Below are 24,984 nucleotides of genomic sequence, written 5' to 3'. Positions count from 1 at the left end.
AGAATGAGGTGGGATCTGCTTTGAGGTATATAAAATGCTAAAGTACATTGAACAGATGTTTCCCCCTTTTTGGGACAGCCTCGAACAAGACTGCATAGATATCGAATGAGAGGAGGTAGGTTCTAAACTAAGATTGGAAACTACGTCTCTTGGAGTGTTATGAATTTGTGCAGCTCACTGTCACAGAGTGCAGTGAAGGCGGAATTAATCAACAGATTCAAGAGAGAAATAGATATGTTTCTGATGAAAAACAGGATAAAGGGCTAAGGGGAGCAGGCAGGAAAGTGGAGTGGAGACCAGGATATGATCAGCCATGATAGTGTTAAATGGCAGAGTGGGCTTGAAAGTTTGAATTGCCTACTCACACTCTTATTTCCAATGTTCTTAGCTATCCATGCACCAGGCTGCCATAGATTGTTTGATGGAGGCTTTATACTATTTGTCACCTGTTTTAGTTTGGTGATATTATGGTGTGCAAGATCATGTTAGATTAGTCCTAATTTACTTGTGGGCAGTTGGTCCATCAATAAGTTACGTTGTCAGATAATCTCAAATATATTCAAAACCTGTTGTGATTACATTTTGGTTTGGTAATATCTGTAGTGATGATGCAAGTGGCATTTTAAAACTCCACTCACTCTTATAACAGAAATGTCATTCCTTTCTATCGCAGACCAGAGTATAAAAAACATCTTTTGGATTTTATAATAAGATCTTTTGTTTAACAGATTCCAGAACAGTGATGGTGAAGTTAAATATTTGCATGATGCTGAAGAGCTAATCCGTCCTGAAAGGAACACTCTTGCTGTAAGCTTTGTGGATCTGGAACAGTATAATCAGCAACTGGCAACCACTATTCAAGAGGAATTTTACAGGTGAAATGAATGCTGCTAATCCACATTGAAACTTGAATTACATGTTTTTGGCTACAGGGTGCCATATAGCGTGTCAATAGGCAAATTAAGTAGTGGGAACTTAGTCTTAAAACAGCATATACAAACTTAAGATTTTAGGAAGAAACAATAATTGGGGAGGAAGCATCAGTTGGTCTAACTGGTTGTAGTCCAAGGGAGAAATCTTTTAATTAGTCATGGAGAAGATGCACTTAATTTTCGAACTATTGAAACAAACATACATCAAATATTAAGACGAGCAATTAACAATCTGATCTGCTACAGTTGCTTGTTGAATCTTTTTCAGAGTGTACCCATATCTCTGCCGTGCTGTTCGGAATTTTGCCAGAGACCATGGGACTATTCCACCAAATAAGGAGTTTTATGTTGCAATTCAGGACTTACCAGCCAGACACAAGTAAGAGAAAATTTGATTTTTTTTCTCTGTTTTGCATTGTCCGTCAAATGAAATTCTAATTGAGTGAAGAATGAGTTCAAGATTCTTTTCAGGTGTCTGTTGTATCGAGGTCAAGAGAGCAATATCACCATAATCCAGCTCTGTAGACTTTTTTGAAACCTGTAAATTCAATTTATTCCCATTCATTTCTCATAAGTTTTCTTTACCAATGTTGGACTAGAGGACTGGATTTAACTGTCTTCAATTTGCACTGAAATGCGGAAGAGGAGTTCATTCATGTTTGACCATTCAGCTACAAATTTGAAGTTAAACTGCACTAATCTTCAAACTGTCATGTATCAAATCATGATTTCTTGTTTATAAATCTGCTCTCTGCTTCTATTTGAGAATACAAATTCATCAAAGTTGTAAAATTTAAATATTTGTCTTGATCTTTTTACAGTCTCGTCTAGCAGGTTTAATTAAGTTTGCAAAGTTATCAAGTACATTTATGGGAAGAAAGCAATATATAATTGAAGGTTTAAATCTGTTTATGTTTAATCATTCTTAACCAACCACAAAAAATGATCGAAGACCAATGCCTTTTTGTTTTAAACCAGAATCCGAGAACTGACAGCAGCACGAATTGGAACCCTGCTACGCATCAGCGGGCAAGTTGTTCGAACCCATCCTGTTCACCCAGAATTGGTCAGTGGAACATTTATGTGTCTCGATTGTCAGACGGTGGTCAAGGACGTAGAGCAACAGTTCAAATACACCCAGCCAAATATCTGCAGAAATCCAGTGTGTGCCAACAGGAGACGATTTATGCTGGACACTAATAAATCACGATTTGTTGACTTTCAGAAGGTGAGTGTACAACTGCGATTGAAAGTTTACCATGTTCTTGTACTCTGAGAACATTTTGGGGTTTTTTTCGGGAAGAATATGTTCAAATTTATATGGAAATACATACTTTTTTTAAAAATGAAATTTTATTTGGTGGTGTTTGAGTTTGTGCATCAAATTTCAGTATCTAGGGTCCAAAGCAAAACTTATACTTACAATTTCAATTCGTGTTTTGAATCTGCCATTATTAAACTGACTTGCACAATGAAGATCTTGTACATGTCAAAATGGTAACCAAAACTCCAAGGGTGGCAGGACATGATTTTTTTTTTCTTCATTGACTTTCTCTTTCACCAACGTCATCCCCAAAATAGGGCGAGAGGCATAAAACAGTGGAATGATTATTTTTACTTTTTGTGGTTTAATCACGGTTAAGTCAAAGATAGGGGAGCAAATTGCCTTTTTCTTGTTGACTGCACAACTACACATCTGAAATAATACTCCATTACTAGTGATACAGAAATAATTGGATCAATTTTATTTCAAAATCCTGTGATTAGAGAATATTCTCAAAGTTAGCAATATTAAAATGCTGTTGTTCCATTGGATAGACTAAATAGTACACATTTCTACCTTGTTTATTCTCAAACACAATGGTGAAAGGATTAAATAATGTATACTTATAATCTGAGTCTTTGCTTGCATTCAATATTTTACCTGCTCATAATGCAAGCTGCTGACCTCTTAGCTGTAGTTTTAATTTTGGGAAAATTTATGTTATTCTAAAATAAAAGTGTGCAGAATAGTGAAGATAAATCAATAAAATAAAATTTATAATGTGATTTTGAATAATAAAATGTTTACTTTGTCTTCTGCTTTTTGGATATTCTCTTAATATTTAGGTGCAACATTCAAAACCATTTTAAATACAAATTTCATGGGAATTGTTTCTGAATTATGAGTTCAAAGGAGCAAACCATAAACATTTCAGTTCTTAATGACTGTCTTTCATATCCCCTGTCATTTGATTAATTTGTATTGGCTTATCTTTTCAGGTTCGTATTCAGGAAACTCAAGCTGAGTTACCAAGAGGTAGCATTCCCCGCAGCGTGGAAGTTATTTTGCGTGCAGAAGCTGTAGAATCAGCACAAGCTGGTGATAAATGTGACTTCACAGGAATGCTTATTGTGGTTCCTGATGTATCTCAACTGACTACACCGGGTATGCTATAAATTAGTCACTTTAAACTAAGTTTGCTATTTTTAATGTATGCAGGTAAGATTTATTAACAAATGAGGATCAGTGTAATTTGATTGGAAATATTTCTTATGTTATAAATGTCATACTGATAAAGAAAATTCTGTAAAGAGGTTGTATCAACTAGCCAAATAGTCAATAATCTTCCAAAAATTGTTGTTTAATCTATTTGGATGTTACATTTTCTTTTAGAGAAACACTCAAATTGACATCACCTAACTTGCATATCTAATCTCCGTGGACTCCAGTATTTTGGGCCTTAATGCTTTGTTGTATTATTTTTAGAAGCATATTGTAGTATTGCTGTATTTTCAATGGTATGTTATTCTAGAATTGAAACGTTTACCTTAAAAAAAAGCCTGTAATCTATCACTAATGATCAGTCAGCAATTGATAACTAAATACTGAAGTTTTGTCTTTGGCAGGTTTTGTGACTACATTTTGTCCTTGCAATATCATCCTCTCTCCAGTCTCTTGCGCACACTCTCGTGTTCTGTTTTACTCTGTCTGCTCTCTCTCACCATATTGGGTAACAGTGCACTAATTACTTTCTAGCATCAAACTGGTAACAACAAAAGTTATTTATTACCACTGTTAGAAACTTTATGTAGTATAAAGGAATGTGATTTTTTTGATTGAAGAACCATTATCGATTAAAAGTTTTTTGTGTTTTCTTCAGGCATCCGTGCTGAAACTGGAGCTCGTGTCAGTGGTGCTGAAGGGTATGAAACTGAAGGAGTAAGGGGTCTTCGTGCTTTAGGTGTGCGTGATCTGTCCTACAAACTAGCCTTTTTGGCATGCCATGTGGCACAGACAAATCCACGGGTATGTATTTTATTGTATGAAATGTTGAATTGGAGAGCATGAGAATTTAATAACCTGAAAAATGTTTTTTTCCTTTTATCTAAGGTACAATTTGGTTTCAATATCAATTAATTATATTATTTCCCAATTGTTCTACTTTTTGCATATTGAAAATCTGTCAGTCTTTTTGTTTGTTGTCAATATTTCAAGATCACAACATTGGGAAATGATTCTGAACTTGTCTGTATGCATATATAACAAGATGTTCAGATTTGTAACTTGGCTAATTTATGATTGTTGACTAAACTCATTTGCATGTTGCCTCTGCTGCTCCTGTCTCTTGTGGCATGCAGAATGAACAAAGACAAATCGAGAATATTTTAAGAGTTATCTCATACTGTTGCAAGTTCTAGGTTTGCAGTTAAGATCACTGCAGATATAATTGATTTTCCCTTTGTTGATTAGTATTCATCAAATTTATTCCTGTATTTAGAAATTCTGAATCTTATTTATAATGTTTCAAATAGCACTGAGTTTATCTGTACATCTTTGGAGATTTTGTCTAGCTTGTTGCATTAAAACTGTTTGCTTTCTGTTTCTAAAAATATATAGTTTGGTGGTAAAGAAATGAGAGAAGAAGAACAGACTGCAGAAAGTATAAAAAATCAGATGACCGTTCAGGAATGGGAGAAAGTGTTTGAAATGAGTCAGGATAAGAATCTGTATCATAATCTCTGTACAAGTCTTTTCCCTACCATTCATGGTAAGAAGTAACATTTTGTGAATGTATTTTGTTTTTTTTTAAAGCATTTTCTTTTGATGTGAACGTAATTCTGATTAACTGGTATTGAAATTTCTTTCATCCTGAACGATGATTCTAAGTTAATTTTTAAAATGCCAAAATTAATTGTTGCATAAAAAGCGCAATAATATTTATTGATATTTAATAAGCATCTTTAAATATTGTTGCTGTCTATTTTTAAGATGCTTAATTGGAGGTATTTTCTTCAAGAAAAAAACAATTGCTCCATTATTTTTGTGGTGCCATACTTGGAAATCGTAAAATTTTCTCTTTTACAGGTAATGATGAAGTAAAACGTGGAGTTTTACTGATGCTGTTTGGAGGAGTTCCTAAAGCTACCTTGGAGGGTACCTCTTTACGTGGTGATATTAATGTTTGTATTGTTGGCGACCCAAGCACAGCCAAAAGCCAATTCCTTAAGTAAGTCATTCCAAACTGCGCTATTAATCTTTGACATCACAAATACTCTTTAAAATCAGTATTTTTTTAAAAACCAGTTGTGGTCCAATTATTTCAGTCATACTATTATAATTAGATCTGCTAATACTTATCAAAATGTTTAATTGTTTATCATAATTCATGTTTTACATATTCAAACTGCTATGATTAAATAATTGTTTTCATAATTATATACCTGGGAAAGGGAAACGGAGAGAGAAGCAATCCAATGGGTTTTAAACTTAGTAAAGTTTACAGGGGAACCTCGATTATCCGAACAAGTTGTGCGGGCAGTATTTTGTTTAATTGATTAAATGCCTTTCCTCTGGGGATGGGAATTTTTAAAGTCTGCTCTCTGTTCAGGAGACTGCAGCAGCTCAAAGCGGTACAGGACAATTTTGGAGAGATTATCTGGGAAAGCGTGGGGAGGGGGGTTTGTAGAACTCCAGGGAAAGTCTGGGGGGGGGGTGGTGGGGGGAGGTGGCAGGGAGGGTGCAGGGGGAAATGTGGGAGGGCAGTCATTTGGAGACTGTGCCTGTTTAATCACTATAAACAAAAGACGTAATCACTGTTGGAAACATGTCTTTGTAATGTTTCTATCAGGACCTTGACATCTCCTTCGATTTTCGAATAATTGGTATTCGGATAATCGAGGTTCCTTTGTAATGAAAAATGCCGTGGGTGTGAATGTTCAGTGCTGCACAGTTGGATAGTGTTGCATTGCTTTAATTCTTTATCCAACAGTAATAATTACATGTATATCTTGGAGCTGAAATCCTTTGCCATATCAGAGAATTCACCATAGGTTATATTGACTTAATTCTCCAGTGGATATAAACCTAGTCCTTGATGCAGGTCAGTTATCTAGCCTCTGAGCTAAGCACAGCATGACCATATGGATAAGTAAAGTAAAAGAACATTTTTGTGTTCAATATGCAAAGGTTGTATAGCTTTGTTCAGTTTAATATTTACAAATTAAAGATTTTTTTAAATATAAAACAGGCATGTGGAGGAATTCAGTCCTCGAGCAGTGTACACAAGTGGCAAAGCTAGTACTGCTGCAGGTCTCACAGCTGCAGTTGTGAGGGATGAAGAATCACATGAATTTGTCATCGAAGCCGGAGCATTGATGCTTGCTGATAACGTAAGGGCATTCTGCACAATTTATTCTTGATCATAGGGTTGCATTGCATTTTGACAGTTAAGAGGCGATTTAGTTAGAGCTTTCAAAATATTGAGGAAAAGCTCTCTTGGCTGGTTGGGGAATCTAGAACAGGGAGTAGTAAAAAAAAGCCAGATTTATAAGAAGTGAAGTTAGGAACACGCCTACTCTAAGTCGATACTGCACCAACTAAGTTGATTTTTGTGGAGAGATATTGGGAAAAGATAGAATCATAGAATTTTACGGTACAGGAGGAGGTCACTCAACCTATCCTGTCTGTACCAGCTCCTGAAAAAGCTAACCAGTTCGTGCCATTCATCAGCTCTATTTCCATAGCCCTCTAATTTCATCACTTTAAAGTATATATCCAGCCCTCCTTTGAAACCACCTATGCAATTTACCTGTGCCCACTCTCCCAGGCAGCATCTTCCAAACCCTAACAACTCCAGTAAAGATGTTTCTCCTTATTATCACTCCCAGTTTTCTTGCTGACAGTCTTGAAATTGTGACCCTCATTACTGACATACTAACTATTGGAAACATAATATGCTTCTTTGTAGTGCCACAAGTGTTTATAATTTTGAGCACCTTAGTAAGGTAATTTCTTAATCTTCTCTTCCAAGGGGAATTTCCCAATTTTGCTAATCATTCCTTGCATCTAAATCCCTCATTCCTGATTATCATTCTAGTGAATCCCCTTTTGCATTGTTTCTCCAGGGCATTAACCTCCTTCCTTAAATAAGGTGTCCGGAACTTTACACTGTTCTCCAGATGTAGTCTGACCAGTGATTTGAAAAGGTGTAGCATAACTTCCTTGCTTTATTGCCTCTATTTATAATCCTATAAACAATCTTAACAATTGTTTCAACTAGCCTGGCCACCTTCAGAGCGTTATTTGCATGCATCCCAAGGTCCCTCTGCTGTACACTCAAATGTTGTAACAAGAAACTGCATTGACTCTGTGTTTCTTCTAGCAAAATGCATGACCTTGTTTCTCTGCATCGAATTTCATCTGCTAGGTATCTGCTCATTTGGCCAAATGAGCAGTGTCCCTCTGAAGTCACTCAGCATCATCCTCACAATTTACTGTTCTCCCCAGCTCAGTATTGTCTGCAGATTTCAAGATTGTGCCATCAACGTATAGCTTCAAATCATTTTGGTAAATCAGAAAAGGCAAGGGTCCCAGTGCCAATCATTGGAGAACACCAATTGAGAAATGCTCATCTAGAAACCCCCTGTTTCCTATCTTTTAGTGAACTTCTAATCCATGTTGCTGAGGACCCGTCAATCTCAAATATTTCTAATTTGCTAGCCAGTCTGCCATGTGACACTATGTCACATATTTTCTGAAAGTGCAAAATTACAATTTCCACAGCACTGCCCTCATTCACTGCCTGTGTCATTTCATTAAAGAACTCCATTTAGATTTGTCAGACGTGACCTGTCTTTGACGAAGCTATATTGACTGTCCAGTATTAACTTGTTTTACTCTATTTACATCAACCTATATTATGGTGTCTCAATTTTCCTATTATTGCCGTAAAGCTGGATATTATGAGTGGTGTTGCACTTCATCTATTTAATGGGCAGTGCAAGTTTAAGGGCTCAAAGGGCCCACTCGTGTTCCCAAGTATATTGAATTTGAAATTGCTAATTTTAAAGTTTGTGGCTGAATGTAAAAGTTTATGATTACAGATTTTTGAAAGCATTTCAGTCATGGTGTATGTGATAACCTCTGAATTGGGAGTCCTGTGGCATGCATTCTGCAGTGTCATGCTGCAGTATTTGGATAAGCCACTCGAGACCATCCCAAAGTTGTCCAATTGATAAAGCCAGTTGTGATATAATTAACTAAACTCAACGTTTTCCTGATACATATTTATGTATCCTAAGCTTTGGACTTGTGGAATTTTCTTGTTATTACTATGACTTCATGGATGCAAATTATTGTGGGTTTCTATGCTGACAAAATATCCACAATGTCTTTAAGTATTCCTCCTTTCTTATAGGGTGTTTGCTGTATCGATGAATTTGATAAAATGGATTCAAGAGATCAAGTCGCTATACATGAAGCAATGGAACAACAAACCATTTCCATCACAAAAGCTGGAGTCAAAGTAACTTGTTTAAATTATTTCAAAGTCTTTTTGGTTACTTACTGTGGACTTATTCTGAAGAGAATGAATTATAGTTGGCTTCTTTGGGAAGTAAAAGTTAAAACGCAGAGTGAAACTTTGTGAAATTTTAAGCATGAGCAAACATTTTTATAATTTTTAAATATTCTCTGACAGATCATAGAATCCCATCAGTGTGGAAGCCGGCCATTCGGCCCATCGAGTACAAACTGACCTTCCAAGGAGCATCCCACCAGAGTCAACCCCTACCCTATCACCCTGCATTTACCATGGCTTAGCTTGCACACCCCTGGACATTATGGGCAACGTAGTACGGCCAAGCCACCTAACCTGCTCATCTTTGGACTATGGGATAAAGTAGGAGTACCTAGAGGAAACCCACATGGACATGGGGAGAATATGTAAACTCCACACAGACAGTTGCCCAAGGGTGGAATTGAGCCCAGGTTCCTGGTGCTGTGTGGCTAAAATGCTAGCCACCATGCTGCTCTGATCTGCTAATGACAACTTCCTGGAATCTTTGCTTTAGTCATTGCTTGGCATTCTTTTCCTTGTCTTCTAAATGGAGGATAACTGCTGATCTTCCTTTCAATATTTTCTATTTTTTTCCCTTTTGTCTAGCTTGTATCTGCTGCTAGCACACATCCACATACTTGATACTGGTGTGCGTGTTAAATATTTATTCAGCACATTAATAAACTTTACTTGACACGATGTCTAAGATCTGATCTCATTGAATCATAACCAGTTATTTCCCCTGCCAACAACACTGCCATCCTACTCTAATTTTCATTTTCATTCTGCAGTGTTATGCTACAATATTTGGATAGGTTGATAGAGACCATCCAACGGTTGTTTAGTTAGTAAAGCTAGTTACGACATAGTTAACTATATTTAACATTTTGTTTTATGTACAATGAAAATTTATCAAAGGTGGTGAATGGGACATCTAGGTACAAGACAGATAATAAAACTTTAAATGCACGTGATGAGATACTTCATGTCTTGCTGGGGAAGATCTTTATTCTTTCTCTCGGTTATTAGTAAATAGAAATTAATTTCTTTTGGGGTCGTTTATAGTGAATAATTTAGCAGATGAAATTAGTGAAGTGTGTTAAGTGTTTAATTGTGTTGGTTGTGCATTACCTTTTAAATGGATTAAAAACTAAATTCTGTGGGTTAAAGTGTAAAACAAAATCTTTGTTTTATTATTTTTAGGCTACTTTAAATGCCAGGACTTCTATCTTGGCTGCAGCAAACCCAGTTGCTGGACGGTATGATCGTTCAAAGTCTCTCAAACAGAATGTAAATCTCTCAGCACCAATTATGTCTCGATTCGATTTGTTTTTCATTCTGGTTGATGAGTGCAATGAGGTGGGAATATCACATTTTCATGTGTTAATTTTTATTTTGATTCTTAATCAATTGAAGGAAATTAATGTTATGTAATTTTTGTAAACTAGGTAACAGATTATGCCATTGCTAGGCGCATTGTAGACTTGCATTCTCGAATCCAAGAATCTGTTGACCGAATCTACTCTTTGGATGATATCAGGAGGTACCTGTTATTTGCAAGGCAGTTCAAACCAAAGGTCAGTCAGTTGATGCGATGTGAAGTTTATTGGACTGTCGATTGTATAAATTGTAATTATCAACATAACTTTCTGAGGATTTAATTTTCTAGATTTCAAATGAATCTGAAGACTTCATAGTGGAACAGTACAGACGACTTCGCCAAAGGGATGGCTCTGGGGTGACGAAGTCAGCATGGAGAATTACAGTGCGTCAGCTGGAGAGTATGATTCGACTCTCTGAATCTATGGCCAGAATGCATTGCTGTGACGAGGTAACTATTAAGAGATTTGTCCTTTTGCTTTGGACTGTGCATTGGTGCTAATTCTAACCTCCCTACTTTCCAAGTCTCAAGTGACCATTATTTGATCGTATCGGAGAGGTATATATATCATTCTTGTCCATATCCTTAAATTTCTGTTCTCTAGTTACTATTCATCAGACTAAAACTTCCTGCTGTAGGACCATACGTCTTAGGAGAAGGCCATTCAGCCAACTGATCCTATTCCATCATTCATTGATAATCTTCAACTCCCTTTTCCCTGTAATCTTCGATTCTTCTCTTACTGTTTAAAAATCAGTTTATCTTTAAACATACTTAACTCTGCCTTCTGCAATAAAAAAAAATCCATGGATTCACTACTTCTTCAGTGAAAAAATTCCTTATCTGTGTCTTCAATGTGCGACCCTTTAGTTTGAGATTATACCCCCGGTCCTACGCTCTCTCCCACAAGGGGAAGCAACTTTTTTGCATCCATCCTGTCAAGTCCCCTAATAATCTTGTATGTTTCATAAGGTTGCCTCTCATTCTTGTATATTCCAGTCAGTACAGGCACAATCTACTGAACCTCTCCTCATAAGACAGTCCCTCTGAGCCCAGAATCAGCCTAGTGAACTTCCCCTGAACTGCCTCCAAAGCTTGAATTTCTTTCCTTCGATAAGAACTACAAAATTGGACAGTCTTTCCATCTGTGAACTGCCTCGTGCAGTTTACGGCTTTAACAAGACTTCCTTATTTTTATGTTCCTTTGTAAATTGCATCCTCAATTTACCTGACTATATCCCTCTGTATATTCTGTGTAATCCTCACTACTTGCCCTCCCATCTATTTTGGTCATCTGCAATCTTAGCTATAGCGCATTCACTTTCCTCATCCAAGTGATTACAATATATTGTAAGTAATTGTGGCCAGCACTATTATCGTGAGCTATCATGGTCATACAGCCTGACTACCTTTTTAAATAACGCAGACTACCAGTTCAAGTCTTCTACAGAGCTAAGCAGATACCTTTCTCTGATCAATTATGCGGCCAAAATAATAATAGTTAACTACAAAATTGATGTTCAAATGATGTACTTGCCTACATTTTTTCAACTACCAGTTTTTTTTTGAGAACTGCGCTACTTGTGCTTCCTGTCTAATAGTCCACTTGAAACGTGGGGAAATCTCTTAATGCTTCTTTTGGCAGTTATCTGCTGCTATAGGTGAATGATTTATAAAATTGTCCAATGTAATAATTTGCTGCATTATATCAAAATACGTGAACATTTTTTTAAATGATTATTTTTGATTATGTTTAAAGATTGTTGAAGGTATTCTTTAAGCAACATTAACGGAAACTGCTACCAAAAAAGGAACGCGTGCCAAATTTTTACTTGTGGCTTTATAGGTGCAACCTAAGCATGTAAAGGAAGCTTTCCGGTTACTGAACAAATCAATCATTAGAGTGGAAACTCCAGATGTAAATTTTGACCAAGATGATGAAGGAAGGGAAGAGATGGAGCAGGAAGTTCATGAAGGAATTGATGGTAAAATGACTTTAATTTCACGTGTTTAAGTAGACTGTACATGTTGATATTCTAGCATCTACTTTGGTCTGTAAGAATCGATTTGGGCTTCTGCCTTCTATTATGTTGGTGTGGTAAGTGACCTATTCAAATGCTGTCCCTAATTTTCAACTAAGTTAAATACAATATTGATATTATTTTCCTTTTGAAGTTTGTCTTTTCATACACATACGATGAACAAGTGGTGTTAGCACTGAGTTATTAATCAGGTAATGTTTTGGTGACCTGGGTTTGAATCCTGCCATCACAAATGGTGCAATTTGAATTCAATAAAAATGGGACTAAGAGTCTGATAATGATTTTGAAGCCAATGTGGTTCACTTGTATTCTTTTAGGGAAGGAAACTGCAATCCAAACCTTCTCTGACCTACACATTGACTGTCCCACTGGCAGACAGGCCCAGAAGAGCTGGCTGTGCACTGGTATGTGGGCCTCGGGGAGTTGCCCTGGGAGTCCTCAACATTCACACTGGACACCATGAGGTCTTGTAGTACCATGTCAAAGATTGACAGGGAAACATCCTGCTGATTGTCACATATTATTCCCCCTTGATTGAACAACACTTGGAGAAAGTACTGAAGGTGGGATCGGCAAGAATTAAATCTGGGTGGGGGGGTTTCAGTTTGCATCATCATGAGTGGCTCTGCAGCACCACTAATCAAATTCATCAAGTTGGGAAACCAAACAAAGGCTACAACAACGGATGAATGGGCACTGCACAACAATCAATAGACAGGAGGGTTCCCTTCCAGTTGGGGAACACTTCAGTGGTCCAGGACAGGCAGCAGAGAAAAGTGGCTGAGCAGAGGCTGATACCTAAGTTCGGTAACGATAGGGAGGGCCTCAACCGGGACCTTGGGTTCATGTCACATTACAGGTGATCACCATTGCACTACACACACACACACACATATTCCTACACACACACTCTCTCAATACACACGGGCACAGGTACACACAGATGTGCACACAGACACTCACACATGCACCCCCTCTCAGACTTAAGACACTCTGCACTCACTACGCGCACACTTTTTCACACTCTCAACCCCCCACCCCAGACAGACACACACACAGACAAAGACCCACATGCACACATATTTTGTGGGGTGAATTTGTACTTGCAGAGTTACATTGTACTTTGCTCAAAAACTGCATGAATTTATGTAAAACTCTGTTATCTCACTTTTTAGATTAGAATCAATCTAAACATCATGGCATAGACAGAGAACACGGGGCCAACACCTTCAACATATTGTCTAGCTATCGCCATTGTTAACAGCTAACCCGAGAATGCAATATTTAAAAAAAGGTTTTGTGATTTATATATGAAAGAAGTGAAACTATCACTATATTCTAAAGATGAAAGGCTTAACAGACAATCAATTTTTCAATGTATAATTTCAGTTACATCACACTGTAAATTTTTGCTATAAATGCTGTGTTACGATCGAACCCTGCAGTATCACCTGATGAAGGAGCGTTGCTCCGAAAGCTAGTGTGCTTCCAATTAAACCTGTTGGACTATAACCTGGTGTTGTGTGATTTTTAATTTTGAGATAGTCATAACAGGCACAAACTGTGAAGTCCTTTTCCTCGTCTTTGGTGTAAGATTTGATGAATTGCTGCATGGGCCTTTAAATAATTAACCTTTTAATTATTTGAATGAGTAATGATCATGTCTGCCATTTATTCCTGACTTTGTTCTGTTTTATCATTGCTGAATGCTTACTTAGTACACATCATATTAGATCCCATTGTTCTAATAAATGGTCTTTCTGCCAGGGACGTCTGATATACCAAATGGCATTAATGGTGTCAATGGCCATTCTGAAGACAGTATCAAGGAAGAAGTACCAAAACATGCAATGAGGCTGTCTTTTGTGGAATATCGCAAGATTTCCAATCTTATTGTCATCCATCTCCGGAAGCTAGAGGAAGGTAACAATGCAAGTTGTTCAATTGTTTCATTGTCTAATACAATTTAGAATAGGTAAAAGTTTGCGATGTATGCTACCTGCCACTCAGAATCTCCAATATCTAAGGTATCATAGTTACTTTGAGGTGCCAATGTTGTCAATCTTGCGCGAGTATAAAAGAACCAGCTGAAGGTTCAAACAACATTTTTCTCCTTTTTATGTTTATAGTTGAAAAGAGTCAGAAATGTAAGCCAATTCTAAGCTTCTGTTAACTGTAACATCTGTCCAGGAGAGTGCAATGAATGCCAAGGTTTTAGTGTGCTATCAGCAGAGGATATTTACTTTCTCCTTTATATCTAGTGCATCTGGATTGCGACCTAATTTTAGAAAGGTAGTGGTTGGGACAGCCATTGTTTACCGTTGTGCAGGATTAACCTTCTCCTTGGAAATTATTTGATGGGGTGAAGACAATGACTTAAGGTCCAAGAGGTTACTGCAAAGTACCCTGGTCTTGTCCTTACTGTGTAGTCAATAGCCAAACCAGTCCCTTTGGCAGAGCTTGAGTTCGCAACACAGACTGATGACTCTACCATTTGACTTTTAATGATTAGTTGGTCTAAAACAAATAATGAGTCTAAACATGGTAAACCTGAGTTTTATTCATCACCACAAACTGTACAAGCTGAAGCAGAAGTAGTTTTACAACGCTTGTGTATTTAAAAATGAACCCTCCGTGAGAAAATGGGACTGTCTTCACAGACCTGTAGATAAAGAGTGGACAGTGATTTATCAGATATTGTACCACTTAATTATCACTGGAAGAAATTGAAGGTAGCCTACTAAGTTCCCATACCTATGGATCAAATATTTATCACGAAGTTGAGTAGTCTGGATATAATAACAACCAAAGTCCTCTGCTTGCCATGTGGAATCTCAATGGGATTTTAAAGAACTGTACCATCATGTTGTCGAGATGACCAAGTTCTGCTGCAATGAGTATTCCTGCAACTATCGTACTCTCTTAATTTTACTTCTGGCTGTGCGGGTCTCTGAGGTCCATGCACGACTGCAGCTTCTGGAATCAAGCCACACAGTTTAGAAAGAATATTGCCAATAACTGAGGCAAGGAGCTGAAATTTCTCTTGTCACCCAATGAGTCCATTAGTTTCAATCCATTTGAGTTAGCTTATAGGCACTGAGGTAAGAGTTCCTCTTAACTAATTAAGGAAGGGTTCTTTAAACAAAAGGACAAATCTTTGAGAAATTAGCTATCATTGTTTTAAGAGCAGCTAACAAAAGTCTAATGTCGCCTGAGAAACCACAAAACTTTACAAATGCATGAAACCCTGAGCATTTGTGCAAATAAGGTAAAAACAATGACTACAGATGCTGGAAACCAGATTCTGGATTAGTGGTGCTGGAAGAGCACAGCAGTTCAGGCAGCATCCAAGGAGCTTCGAAATCGATGTTTTGGGCAAAAGCCCTTCATCAGGAATCAAGGCAGTGAGCCTGAAGCGTGGAGAGATAAGCTAGAGGAGGGTGGGGGTGGGGAGAAAGTAGCATGGAGTCAATTGGGTGAGTGGGGGAGGGGATGAAGGTGATAGGTCAGGGAGGAGAGGGTGTAGTGGATAGGTGGAAAAGGAGATAGGCAGGTAGGACAAGTCCGGACAAGTCATGGGGACAGTGCTGAGCTGGAAGTTTAGAACTAGGGTGAGGTGGGGGAAGGGGAAATGAAGAAACTGTTGAAGTCCACGTTGATGCCCTGGGGTTGAAGTGTTCCGAGGCGGAAGATGAGGCATTCTTCCTCCAGGCGTCTGGTGGTGAGGGAGTGGCGGTGAAGGAGGCCCAGGACCTCCATGTCCTCAGCAGAGTGGGAGGGGGAGTTGAAATGTTGGGCCATGGGGCAGTGTCGTTGATTGGTGCGGGTGTCCCGGAGATGTTCCCTAAAGCGCTCTGCTAGGAGGAGGCGCCCAGTCTCCCCAATGTAGAGGAGACCACATCGGGAGCAACGGATACAATAAATGATATTAGTGGATGTGCAAGTAAAACTTTGATCCACATCCATCACATTTTGCTCCCTCTGTCTTTGTAACCCCTTCAGAAAAGTGTGAGCTTAAAAACTATCAGAGGGCAGAAAGCCAAGGGTGATTTAATAGTTTTCATAATCATGAGACATCGGGCCAGTAGATGGCAGAAACTGGCCCTTCGTATGAAAGGGTTGAGAACCAGAGGGTGTGGTTTTGCAGAAGAAGTAAGTGAGAACAACACTTTCAAGCAGTCAGTGATCTGGATTTGATATGCATAGTCTGGAGGTATTGTAGAGGCAAATTCACTTGAGGGATTCAGGAGGGCATTAGATTTCTAAAAATAGAAATACCATGCCGGACTATGCAGCAGGAGTTAGGGATTTGGCATTGAGTCAGATGTTCAGAGGTGGTGTCAACACAAAGGGCCATGTGGCCCCCTGCACTATTGTGATTCTGTCTGAGAACCTGTCTGCAGTTGCTTATATGTGTGTCAGTTTTTTTGTTGGAAATGTGGATATATGAATAGTCCAACCTGTCATTCTTTTTGCATCTTTGAGTAAGTTTTATGTTTGGCGAAAGCAACCTGCCTGATTTGTTTCTAATGCAGTCTGAGTCCTATATAATTGGCCATATACTCTGGTTAAACAAATATGTCATAACTAGTGGAGAAGTGGAACTAGTCAAGGAATTTGTTCATTCCTCCTCAGTTGTTACAGACCTAATCTGGATGTTCCCTAGATTAGAGGAGTCTCCTCAGCATAACTAATAAAACGTAGCGCAAAGCAGATAACTTGCTAAAGCCAGATAATATTTAAGTGAACAATACTATGATATATGTGATTTAGTACAAATGAGTGCAATATTTCAGATATTTGAATAAGCACAGCAGGTAAGTGTAATATAGTTCAAATAAATAATAGCTCCAAGACTGAAATTTACAAAGATTGGAATATGATCTTCTAGATATTATAGTGAGGATAGAAAATCATTCAAAAGCAAGTTTTACACGATAGATTTATTGGGTTCATTGGAAAGATTGAGTCAAATGGGCTGAAATACCTCACTTTCTAGCATTTGCATATTATCTGTGCTATTAAATGTTTTGACTTCAGTTCACCTTGGATGACAAATGAGTGGGGAATTAACTCCAGAAAAATAAAACATTTTAAGTAAATTCTGTTTGTAAATCATGAACTTGGTTTGTCTGTTCTTACCTGCAGAAGATGAAGATGCTTCCCCAAAGAAGAGTGAACTCGTTAACTGGTATTTAAAAGAAATTGAGTCTGAAATTGAATCGGAAGAAGAACTAATTAACAAAAAGAAATTAATTGAGAAAGTTATTTACAGGCTTATTCATTACGTAAGTAGAAACTATGTCTCCATTCTGATATAGAGTCAGAGATGAACAGCATGGAAACAGACCCTTCGGTCCAACTTGTTCATGCCGACCAGATATCCAACCCAATCTAGTCCCACCTGCCCCAAATCCCTCCAAACCTTTCCTATTCTTATACCCATTCAGATGCCTTTTAAATGTTGCAATTGTACTAGTCTCCACCACTTCCTCTGGCAGCCCATTCCATACTTGTACCACTTTCTGCATGAAAATGTTGCGACTTAGGCCTCTTTTATGTCTTTCCCCTCTCACCCTAAACCTATGCCCTCTAGTTCTGGATACCCCCATGCCAGGTTAGAGACTTTTGTCTATTTATCCTATCCATGCCCCTCATGATTTTATAAACCTTTATTCCTCCCACAATCTAAAGATGTGTAGGCCAGGTGAATTGACCATGTTAAATTGCCCATAGTGTTAGGTGCATTAGTCAGAGGGGGGATAGGTTGCTCTTCAGAAGGTCTGGGCCGAAGGGCCTGTTTCCACACTGTAGGGAATCTAATCTAACCTAATAAAGTCACCCCTCAGCCTCCAACACTCCAGGGAAAACAGCTCCAGCCTATTCAACATCTCTCTATAGCTCAAATCCTGCAACCCTGGCAACATCCTTATAAGTCTTTCTGAACCCTTTCACATTTCACAACCTCTTTCCAATAGGAAGGAAACCAGAATTGCATGCAATATTCCAAAATGTGGCCTAACCAATGTCCTGTACAGCCGCAACATGACCTCTCAACTGCATATGTTCAAATAACTTAATGTGTTTATTAAACCCATTCTGTGAGTGATAACTACTGCTTGAAAATGGTTACAAACTTGTAATTGAACTTCTTGCCAGGTATTACTCATTTAGTTTATTTCTTATGTTTCTGGGTTACCATTCTTTCTTGTTTGTTTGCTGTCTTGACTTGAACGTCTATTGAAATATTCTTTCTGTTGAAGTAAAAATTGCTAGTTAAGTATCTGTCAATTAAGTATCAGCAATAAACCTCTGCAAAATGCTGGTCATGGGAAACCAAGTCAACAGAGGCAGGCCAGATTCATTTTATTCCAAGTGAGGTGATATATTTGTTTACCAGGCATGGTTTTGCAAATGCTGCTGAAAATCATGGAAACAGTACAATCCATAAATATAGCAACAATGAAGAATTAATTATTTCGAGTAAATACTGCACAATGCTCTTTTGAGGTAACTTTATATTGTAATTTCTTGATAGGACCATATCTTGATTGAACTGAAACAGATTGGTCTGAAAAGCCGAAAAGGAGAAGGTGATGAAGTTTTGGAGCAGGATCCCTACTTGGTTGTTAATCCCAATTATGCTTTGGAAGATTGAGTGTCGCAATCTACGCTAGATCAATGTGGAGTCTGTTACTTATAAAAATATTGCTAAAATAGGCAACTCTCTAAAATACAAGCATGGAAAGAGTTTTGATATCATTTAACTCTCTTCCAGAATGGAATTGTTTTAGGTTTTAGCTCTGAACAGGTTACTGACGTGCTAATCAAGGATAAAGCAATGGTACCTGAAACTTTTGAAAAATATGTTAAGGACCTTTTTTGTTTGTTTTTAAGTCCAAAGGTATTTTGGCTTGAATGATGTAAGGAAATTATAATATGTACTTTAAAGTTTTTTTAAATAGTTTAAAATGCACAGGTGTTTCCTAACCATGTCTTTCTACATGTTACCAGTTACAATTTATGATTCAAAATTAATAAGAAACAAAGGTATTTTGGATATGGGTGGATAATTTGCATGCATTACAACTAGATTACAATGGTTGCATTATGTTCTTTTTAAAATGCTACAGCTGGAGAAAGTTGTAATTTAATCCCAGCTTGAGTTAAAGATTTTATGGGAATTTATTTTGGAGGTATTTGCAAGACTGAGCAAAATCTGTTGACCATGAGACTAACTTGAAGATAGCTATGTGTCTGAGGCAATGTTGTAAATATATTTCATGTAGATTATTACCCTGAAACTGTTGTAATGGCTTCATTAAAATATAAGGAAATTATGTTTTCCCAGTGTCGTCATACTAACTTTGGATTTCTGTCTATATATGTTTCTGTTTCAGCTGTCACTGTGTATGTTCGATCCTAACACACATACTATTGCTGGAGAGTGAAATGGTGTTTAATCAATTGAATCCTTGTACAGATATTAATTATTAGCTCAACTACATTAAGTGAGGGCATAAATATGAGTTACAATGTTTTTGAAAGTTGTAAAAGAAAATATGTTCAATTGGACACCTACCATAACATCAGAATGGGATCTATCTCCAGATGAATCTAGGTTAATTAGATTAGTACCAGGCACAGGCACATTACAAACTATTTGACTTGTATGGGATGATAAGCTCTTGTGAAATTTCACATAACAGATTGTAAAAATCAGGTTCTTTTTTAACAACTTCCTTTTCTCCAAAGGTGCTCCAGGGCAATGGTTTGAAGTTGAGAGGAAGTGTTTGTATCTAGTTGTTCTCTGCAATTTACTATATAATTTCCACTGCAAGTTAAGGTACAAGAATGGAATTTAGCATGCAGTCATTATACATCAAATTGTTATTTGTGGAGTGTGTGTTGTGCTTTTGTTAAATGCTGTACTTGATGAATAATATTTCAACAACAAGCATACTAATGAGCAAGGATTTCACACATGGACATAAGGAAGGAAGGATTGGAGGGAAAAAAGTGAAAAACCTGATTGAAGAGTTTTAGTTTTCTGCAGATTTCTGAAAAGAGGAAAAGATATTTTGGGAGAAAACATCTGAGGTTGTTCCAAACAAGAATTGGTAGGCAGGACAAAATGGAACATTTAGCCAGGAGAATAAAAGCCAGTTAAATCACTTGAGTCTTTTAGTATTTCCCTTCAATTCAGTTTAGTCTATGGCATTTTTAACTTTATTTTGAGTATTACTGATGAGGTTCAAGTTTATGGTTCATTGTTGTCATCCCAACTTGAAGTAATTACTGATTATATCAGATCCTGGCCTGAAATCTTGATGGGTTTTTTTTCGATGTTTTAACAAGGTGGTCTCACTGAAATACAAGCATACAAAATCACAAACTTGGTTTTAACAATAAAATTGTTTATTCAGCAAGATAAGTGAAGGTCAAATAGGATAAACCAAACTACTTAGCACACATCTAAAGATTCTCAAACATGCTAAAAATATAATACTGTTGATTCACAAAACTTTCAAAGCCTATGATCGCTACCATCTAGAAGGACAAATGCAGATACGTGGAAAGATCAGTCTCCTTTCAAGTCACTCACCATCCAGACTTAGCAATATATTGCTGTTCCCTCTGTTGGATTAAAATCCTGGGACTAGTGAGAGTATACACAGCAAATGAATGCGGTTCAAGAAGACAATTTGCCACCACTTCACAGGTAACCAGGGATGGGTAATGAACACAGGACCAAGCATCACACCCACATTGAATGGTTGCACAAATGGTGAAGGAACAGCAATATAATTCAAAATCAGGATAATGAGGAATGTGGAGAACATGTAGCTAATGGTGTTCTAATATATGGTACATTCTAGATAGGCAATGGCTCTGGTTTGGGTGGGGTTGCTAAGGGTTTGACAAGCAGCTGCAATGAAACTTGTACATGGAGCAAATGCTGCTAATCTACATTGGTGATACCGGGATATGATGATAGAAGTGCTAAACAAGGAGTATGCTTTGCTGGGTAATGAACTTTGGAACTGGATTCTCAGCAATTGGGAGTATTGTATCACAATTTGGATATTGGAAGGCTAATTATATTCATTGAGTATGTGGAAAAATAGGGCTATGTCAGCATGGTTTCATCAAGGGGAGGTCATGTCTGACAAATCTGCTAGAATTCTTTAGGGAAGGAACTAACAGACCAAGGAGAGCAATGGATGTTGTCTACCCAGACTTCAAGAAGGCCTTTGACAAGGTGCTGCACAGGAGGCTGCTGAATAAGGTGTTAGAAGCAAGGTGCTAGCATGAATGGAAGATTGGCTTTTGGCAGAAAGCAAAGTGAGGATAAATGGTTATTTCTCAGGATGGCAGCTGGTGACCATGGTGTTCTCAGGGTCAGTGTTAGGACCACCACGTTTCACTGTTTACATTAACAATTAAGATGATGGAACTGAGGGCAGATGATATGAAGATAGGTCGATGGACAGGTGACGTTGAGGGAGTGGGGAGGCTGCAGAAGGATTTGGACACGTGGGCAAAGAAGTGGCAGATGGCTAACAATGTGGTTAAGTGTGAGGTCATGAACTTTGATAAGAAGAATAGAAACATTGACTATTTTCTAAATGGGGAGTAAATTCAGAAGTCTGAAGTGCACCTACTCTTCACACCAGGCTTCCTTTTTAGGATCATGAGGCTGGGATTGCCATGGCAGGAAGCTGCTACAATAGGTGGGGAGGCCACAATGCTAAGCCAGTAGGTCTGTCACATCATGTGGGAAAGCCACGACGTTGGGAGATTACTGCACCACATTGGAGGTTTGCCAGTCATCAGAGGCTGGGAATGATTGGAAGCTGTGTGAGGAGGAGGAAAAAACACTAAGAGGAATAAATGAGAGGAAGAATGGGCAGAGCATCGTCCTCTGATGCAAACTTGATCATAACAGACACCTTCTGCCTTATAAATGGTGGAGGGGCTTCACAGAGTCATAAGGTAGTTTATTTAATGTAGACTTCCAAACCTTTTACCTGCTTTTGTAGCGACAGTACGTGTTATGACGGGTCCAGTTTTACTTTCCCCTTTCTGGTGCCTGAAACAAGTTCTGCTTGGGTCAGAATTGAATTGAGTTTATTGTCACGTGTACCGAGGCACCGTGAAAAGCTTTGTCTTGTGAGCAATACAGGCAGATAACAGAGATAAGTATAATAGATAAGTAAATAATAGGTAAACAGCGGTAAAAACAAAAACATAGGTGCAGGCGAAGTATTCTTACAGCAGTAGGGTAGAAACTGTTACAAAACCGACTGGTGTGTATGTTCAGGCTCCTGTACCTTCTCCCCAATGGTAGAGGTTGTAGAAAAGCATTGCCATCGTGGGATAGAGTCATAGAGATGTACAGCACGGAAACAGACCCTTCGGTCCATGCTGACCAGATATTCCAACCCAATCTAGTCCCATCTGCCAGCACCTGGCCTATATCCCTCCAAACCCTGTCTATTCATATACCCATTCAAATGCCTCTTAAATGTTGCAATTGTACCAGCATCCACCACTCCCTCTGGCAGCTCGTTCCATGCAAGTACCACTCTCTGCATTAAAAAGTTGCCCCTTAGGCCTCTTATATCTTTCCCCTCTCACCCTAAACCTATGCCCTCTAGTTCCGGACTCCCCGACCCATGCCCCTCATGATCTTATAAACCTCTATTAGGTCACCCCTCAGCTTCCAACACTCCAGGGAAAACAGTCCCAGCCTATTCAGCCTGACCCTATAGCTCAAATCCTCCAATCCTGACAACATCCTTGTAAATCTTTTCTGAACCCTTTCAAGTTTAACAACATCTTTCCTATAGCTGAGAGACCAGAATTGAATGCAGTATCCTAAAAGTGGCCTTGCCAATGTCTTGTACAGCCGCAACATGACATGCCAATTCCTACGTTCAAGTTCTTCCCTTTCAATCTGTGAACGAAACGATGTAAAACTCCATTTGAATATCTATTAAGTTTGAAATGAAATGCTGATTTGCCCTTGCTAGTTTATTGTGCAAGTGCATTAAAACATTTTATTATTTGAAATAAAGAACTAGAACTTAAGATTGTTGGAAAATGATCTCAAAATTGTGTTGTGTTCATCTCTGAAACATAAGGGTTTATCAATTCAGTGAGCCTTATCTCAGCTATTTGTTCTGTCATTGACTGAGCAGAGCTGGAAGGGATACATATCAAGTTCATATCATGTGGGAATAATATTCCCTTGTACAATTGGATACTTTGTAATTTAAACCACTTCAAAGTGAGGTACGGGTATTGCTTAAGTTTATACATAATATTGAATCCGCGGTTATTAATATCAGATCCAACCTGAAAGAGAGGCCACATTATAGATTGCTCATATTTTCTCTGTTAATTTTTACAGTACACAGCATGCAGCCAGCACCACATACATTTTAATCTATGGTAGAATTGAACAGTTTTGCACAGAAATTGAACATGTGTCATAAAACAAATTAAGGTCAAAACAAATAGGATGTGCAAGAGGAACTTATAATGGAAGTAGATTATTCATCTGGTAGCAATGTTCCCTCTAAGTTGCATTATAAACACAAATTCAGGGGTCACCAGCCATCCAATATGGCCAGTGTCAGGCACACAATCTCAACAAGGTTCTCCAATTTATAGTGGTTCTGTACAGGATATTCCAAATGGTTAAGCTGTTGGGTGAGGTGGGATGAATTGGCTCCTGTTCTGTATTTAGCCTCCCCCTTCAGTTAATCATAAGGTTAATTAATGATCCCTTCTGTTGTGGATCCTTTCCTCCCAGAACCGGAGGAACACAGGGTGATAATGAGAAGTGAGTGAGGAGGATTCTGGAAACATTTGGCTTGTTGGCTACATTTGAGATGGGAATCTTGAGGGACACAGTGTCAAAGAACAGTGAAGCCCCAAGCATTGCATTACTATAGTGTTGCCTTCCCAAAAAATAATGGGTCTGTTCGAAAAGTTGTTTCTGGCGTAGAAACAGCAGAGCCTCAGAAGTGTTGTGTTTTAATCAGTAAAGATGATAGGGAATCTGGGAAAGCTTGTTTGTGGCATGCAAAACATGAGAGGTTTTGGATCCAGAAGACATCCCGAACAGTGTCATCCGCATGAAGTGGCAGAAGGTAGCAGTCCTTGTACAACATATGGCTGATTTGGAACAATGATTCTCTTCACTGTGCACCATACAAGGAGAGAGGTTTCTGGAACAGTTATCCCCAAGAAGATAGTTCCTCATTGTGATAGGTAGGCAAACATAAGTCTAGATAGGGCAGAAGCGTGATCATTTGTCAATAGAAGAACAAAAAAACTGATCCAGAGAACACCAGGACTGCTTGGAACTGTCTAACAGGTATGAAATTTTGGATGCCTATTTAGTGAGCAACACAATGGAGTTGGGGTGGATGACTCGAGGGAAAACCATAGTACCATGGTGCCGGAGACTAAACTGGGAAAAGAGGGAGGCTGGTACACAGATTAGCAAGGTGGTGATAATTGGTGACTCAATTGTTTGAGGAATAGACTTTCTAATTTGCAGACAAGATTGTGGGTCAACATGGTCTGTTGCCTCCCAGATGTAAGAGTTCAGGACATAATGTGGTGGTTGGATTAATTTCTAGAAAAGGAGAGTGAACAACTGGTTGTTATTGTTCATGTGAGAACCAAAGACATTGAGAGGAACAGTTTAGTGGTCTCATAGGATCAATTTCAGGAGTTAGGGAGTAGACTGAAATGCAAGACCTCCAGGCTAGTAATCTCAGAAATACTATCTG

At 38.2% G+C, this 24,984-nt stretch overlaps 1 protein-coding gene across 1 annotated transcript in view; it reads left to right on the top strand.

Annotated features, from left to right (window-relative positions):
* The window catches only part of mcm6 (minichromosome maintenance complex component 6), a 34,295-nt gene extending 14,780 nt beyond the window's left edge, over window positions 1-19,515 (top strand). Inside the window, exons 2-17 of the mRNA XM_072579694.1 lie at window positions 729-875; window positions 1,201-1,311; window positions 1,911-2,160; window positions 3,195-3,360; window positions 4,076-4,221; window positions 4,813-4,963; window positions 5,281-5,422; window positions 6,443-6,584; window positions 8,612-8,719; window positions 9,956-10,111; window positions 10,201-10,329; window positions 10,422-10,583; window positions 11,980-12,118; window positions 13,943-14,098; window positions 17,324-17,463; window positions 18,714-19,515. Of these exons, the coding sequence (XP_072435795.1) occupies window positions 729-875; window positions 1,201-1,311; window positions 1,911-2,160; window positions 3,195-3,360; window positions 4,076-4,221; window positions 4,813-4,963; window positions 5,281-5,422; window positions 6,443-6,584; window positions 8,612-8,719; window positions 9,956-10,111; window positions 10,201-10,329; window positions 10,422-10,583; window positions 11,980-12,118; window positions 13,943-14,098; window positions 17,324-17,463; window positions 18,714-18,833 (2,365 nt within the window). The 3' untranslated portion in view covers window positions 18,834-19,515. The remainder of the gene's footprint in view (window positions 1-728; window positions 876-1,200; window positions 1,312-1,910; window positions 2,161-3,194; window positions 3,361-4,075; window positions 4,222-4,812; window positions 4,964-5,280; window positions 5,423-6,442; window positions 6,585-8,611; window positions 8,720-9,955; window positions 10,112-10,200; window positions 10,330-10,421; window positions 10,584-11,979; window positions 12,119-13,942; window positions 14,099-17,323; window positions 17,464-18,713) is intronic.
* The last annotated feature ends 5,469 nt before the right edge of the window (window positions 19,516-24,984 follow it).

This window comes from Chiloscyllium punctatum, chromosome 10 (assembly GCF_047496795.1).
Source record: "Chiloscyllium punctatum isolate Juve2018m chromosome 10, sChiPun1.3, whole genome shotgun sequence".
Taxonomy (NCBI): Eukaryota; Metazoa; Chordata; class Chondrichthyes; order Orectolobiformes; family Hemiscylliidae; genus Chiloscyllium; species Chiloscyllium punctatum.
Note: the sequence above shows the minus strand (reverse complement) of the source record. Positions and strands in the feature narration are given on the sequence as shown.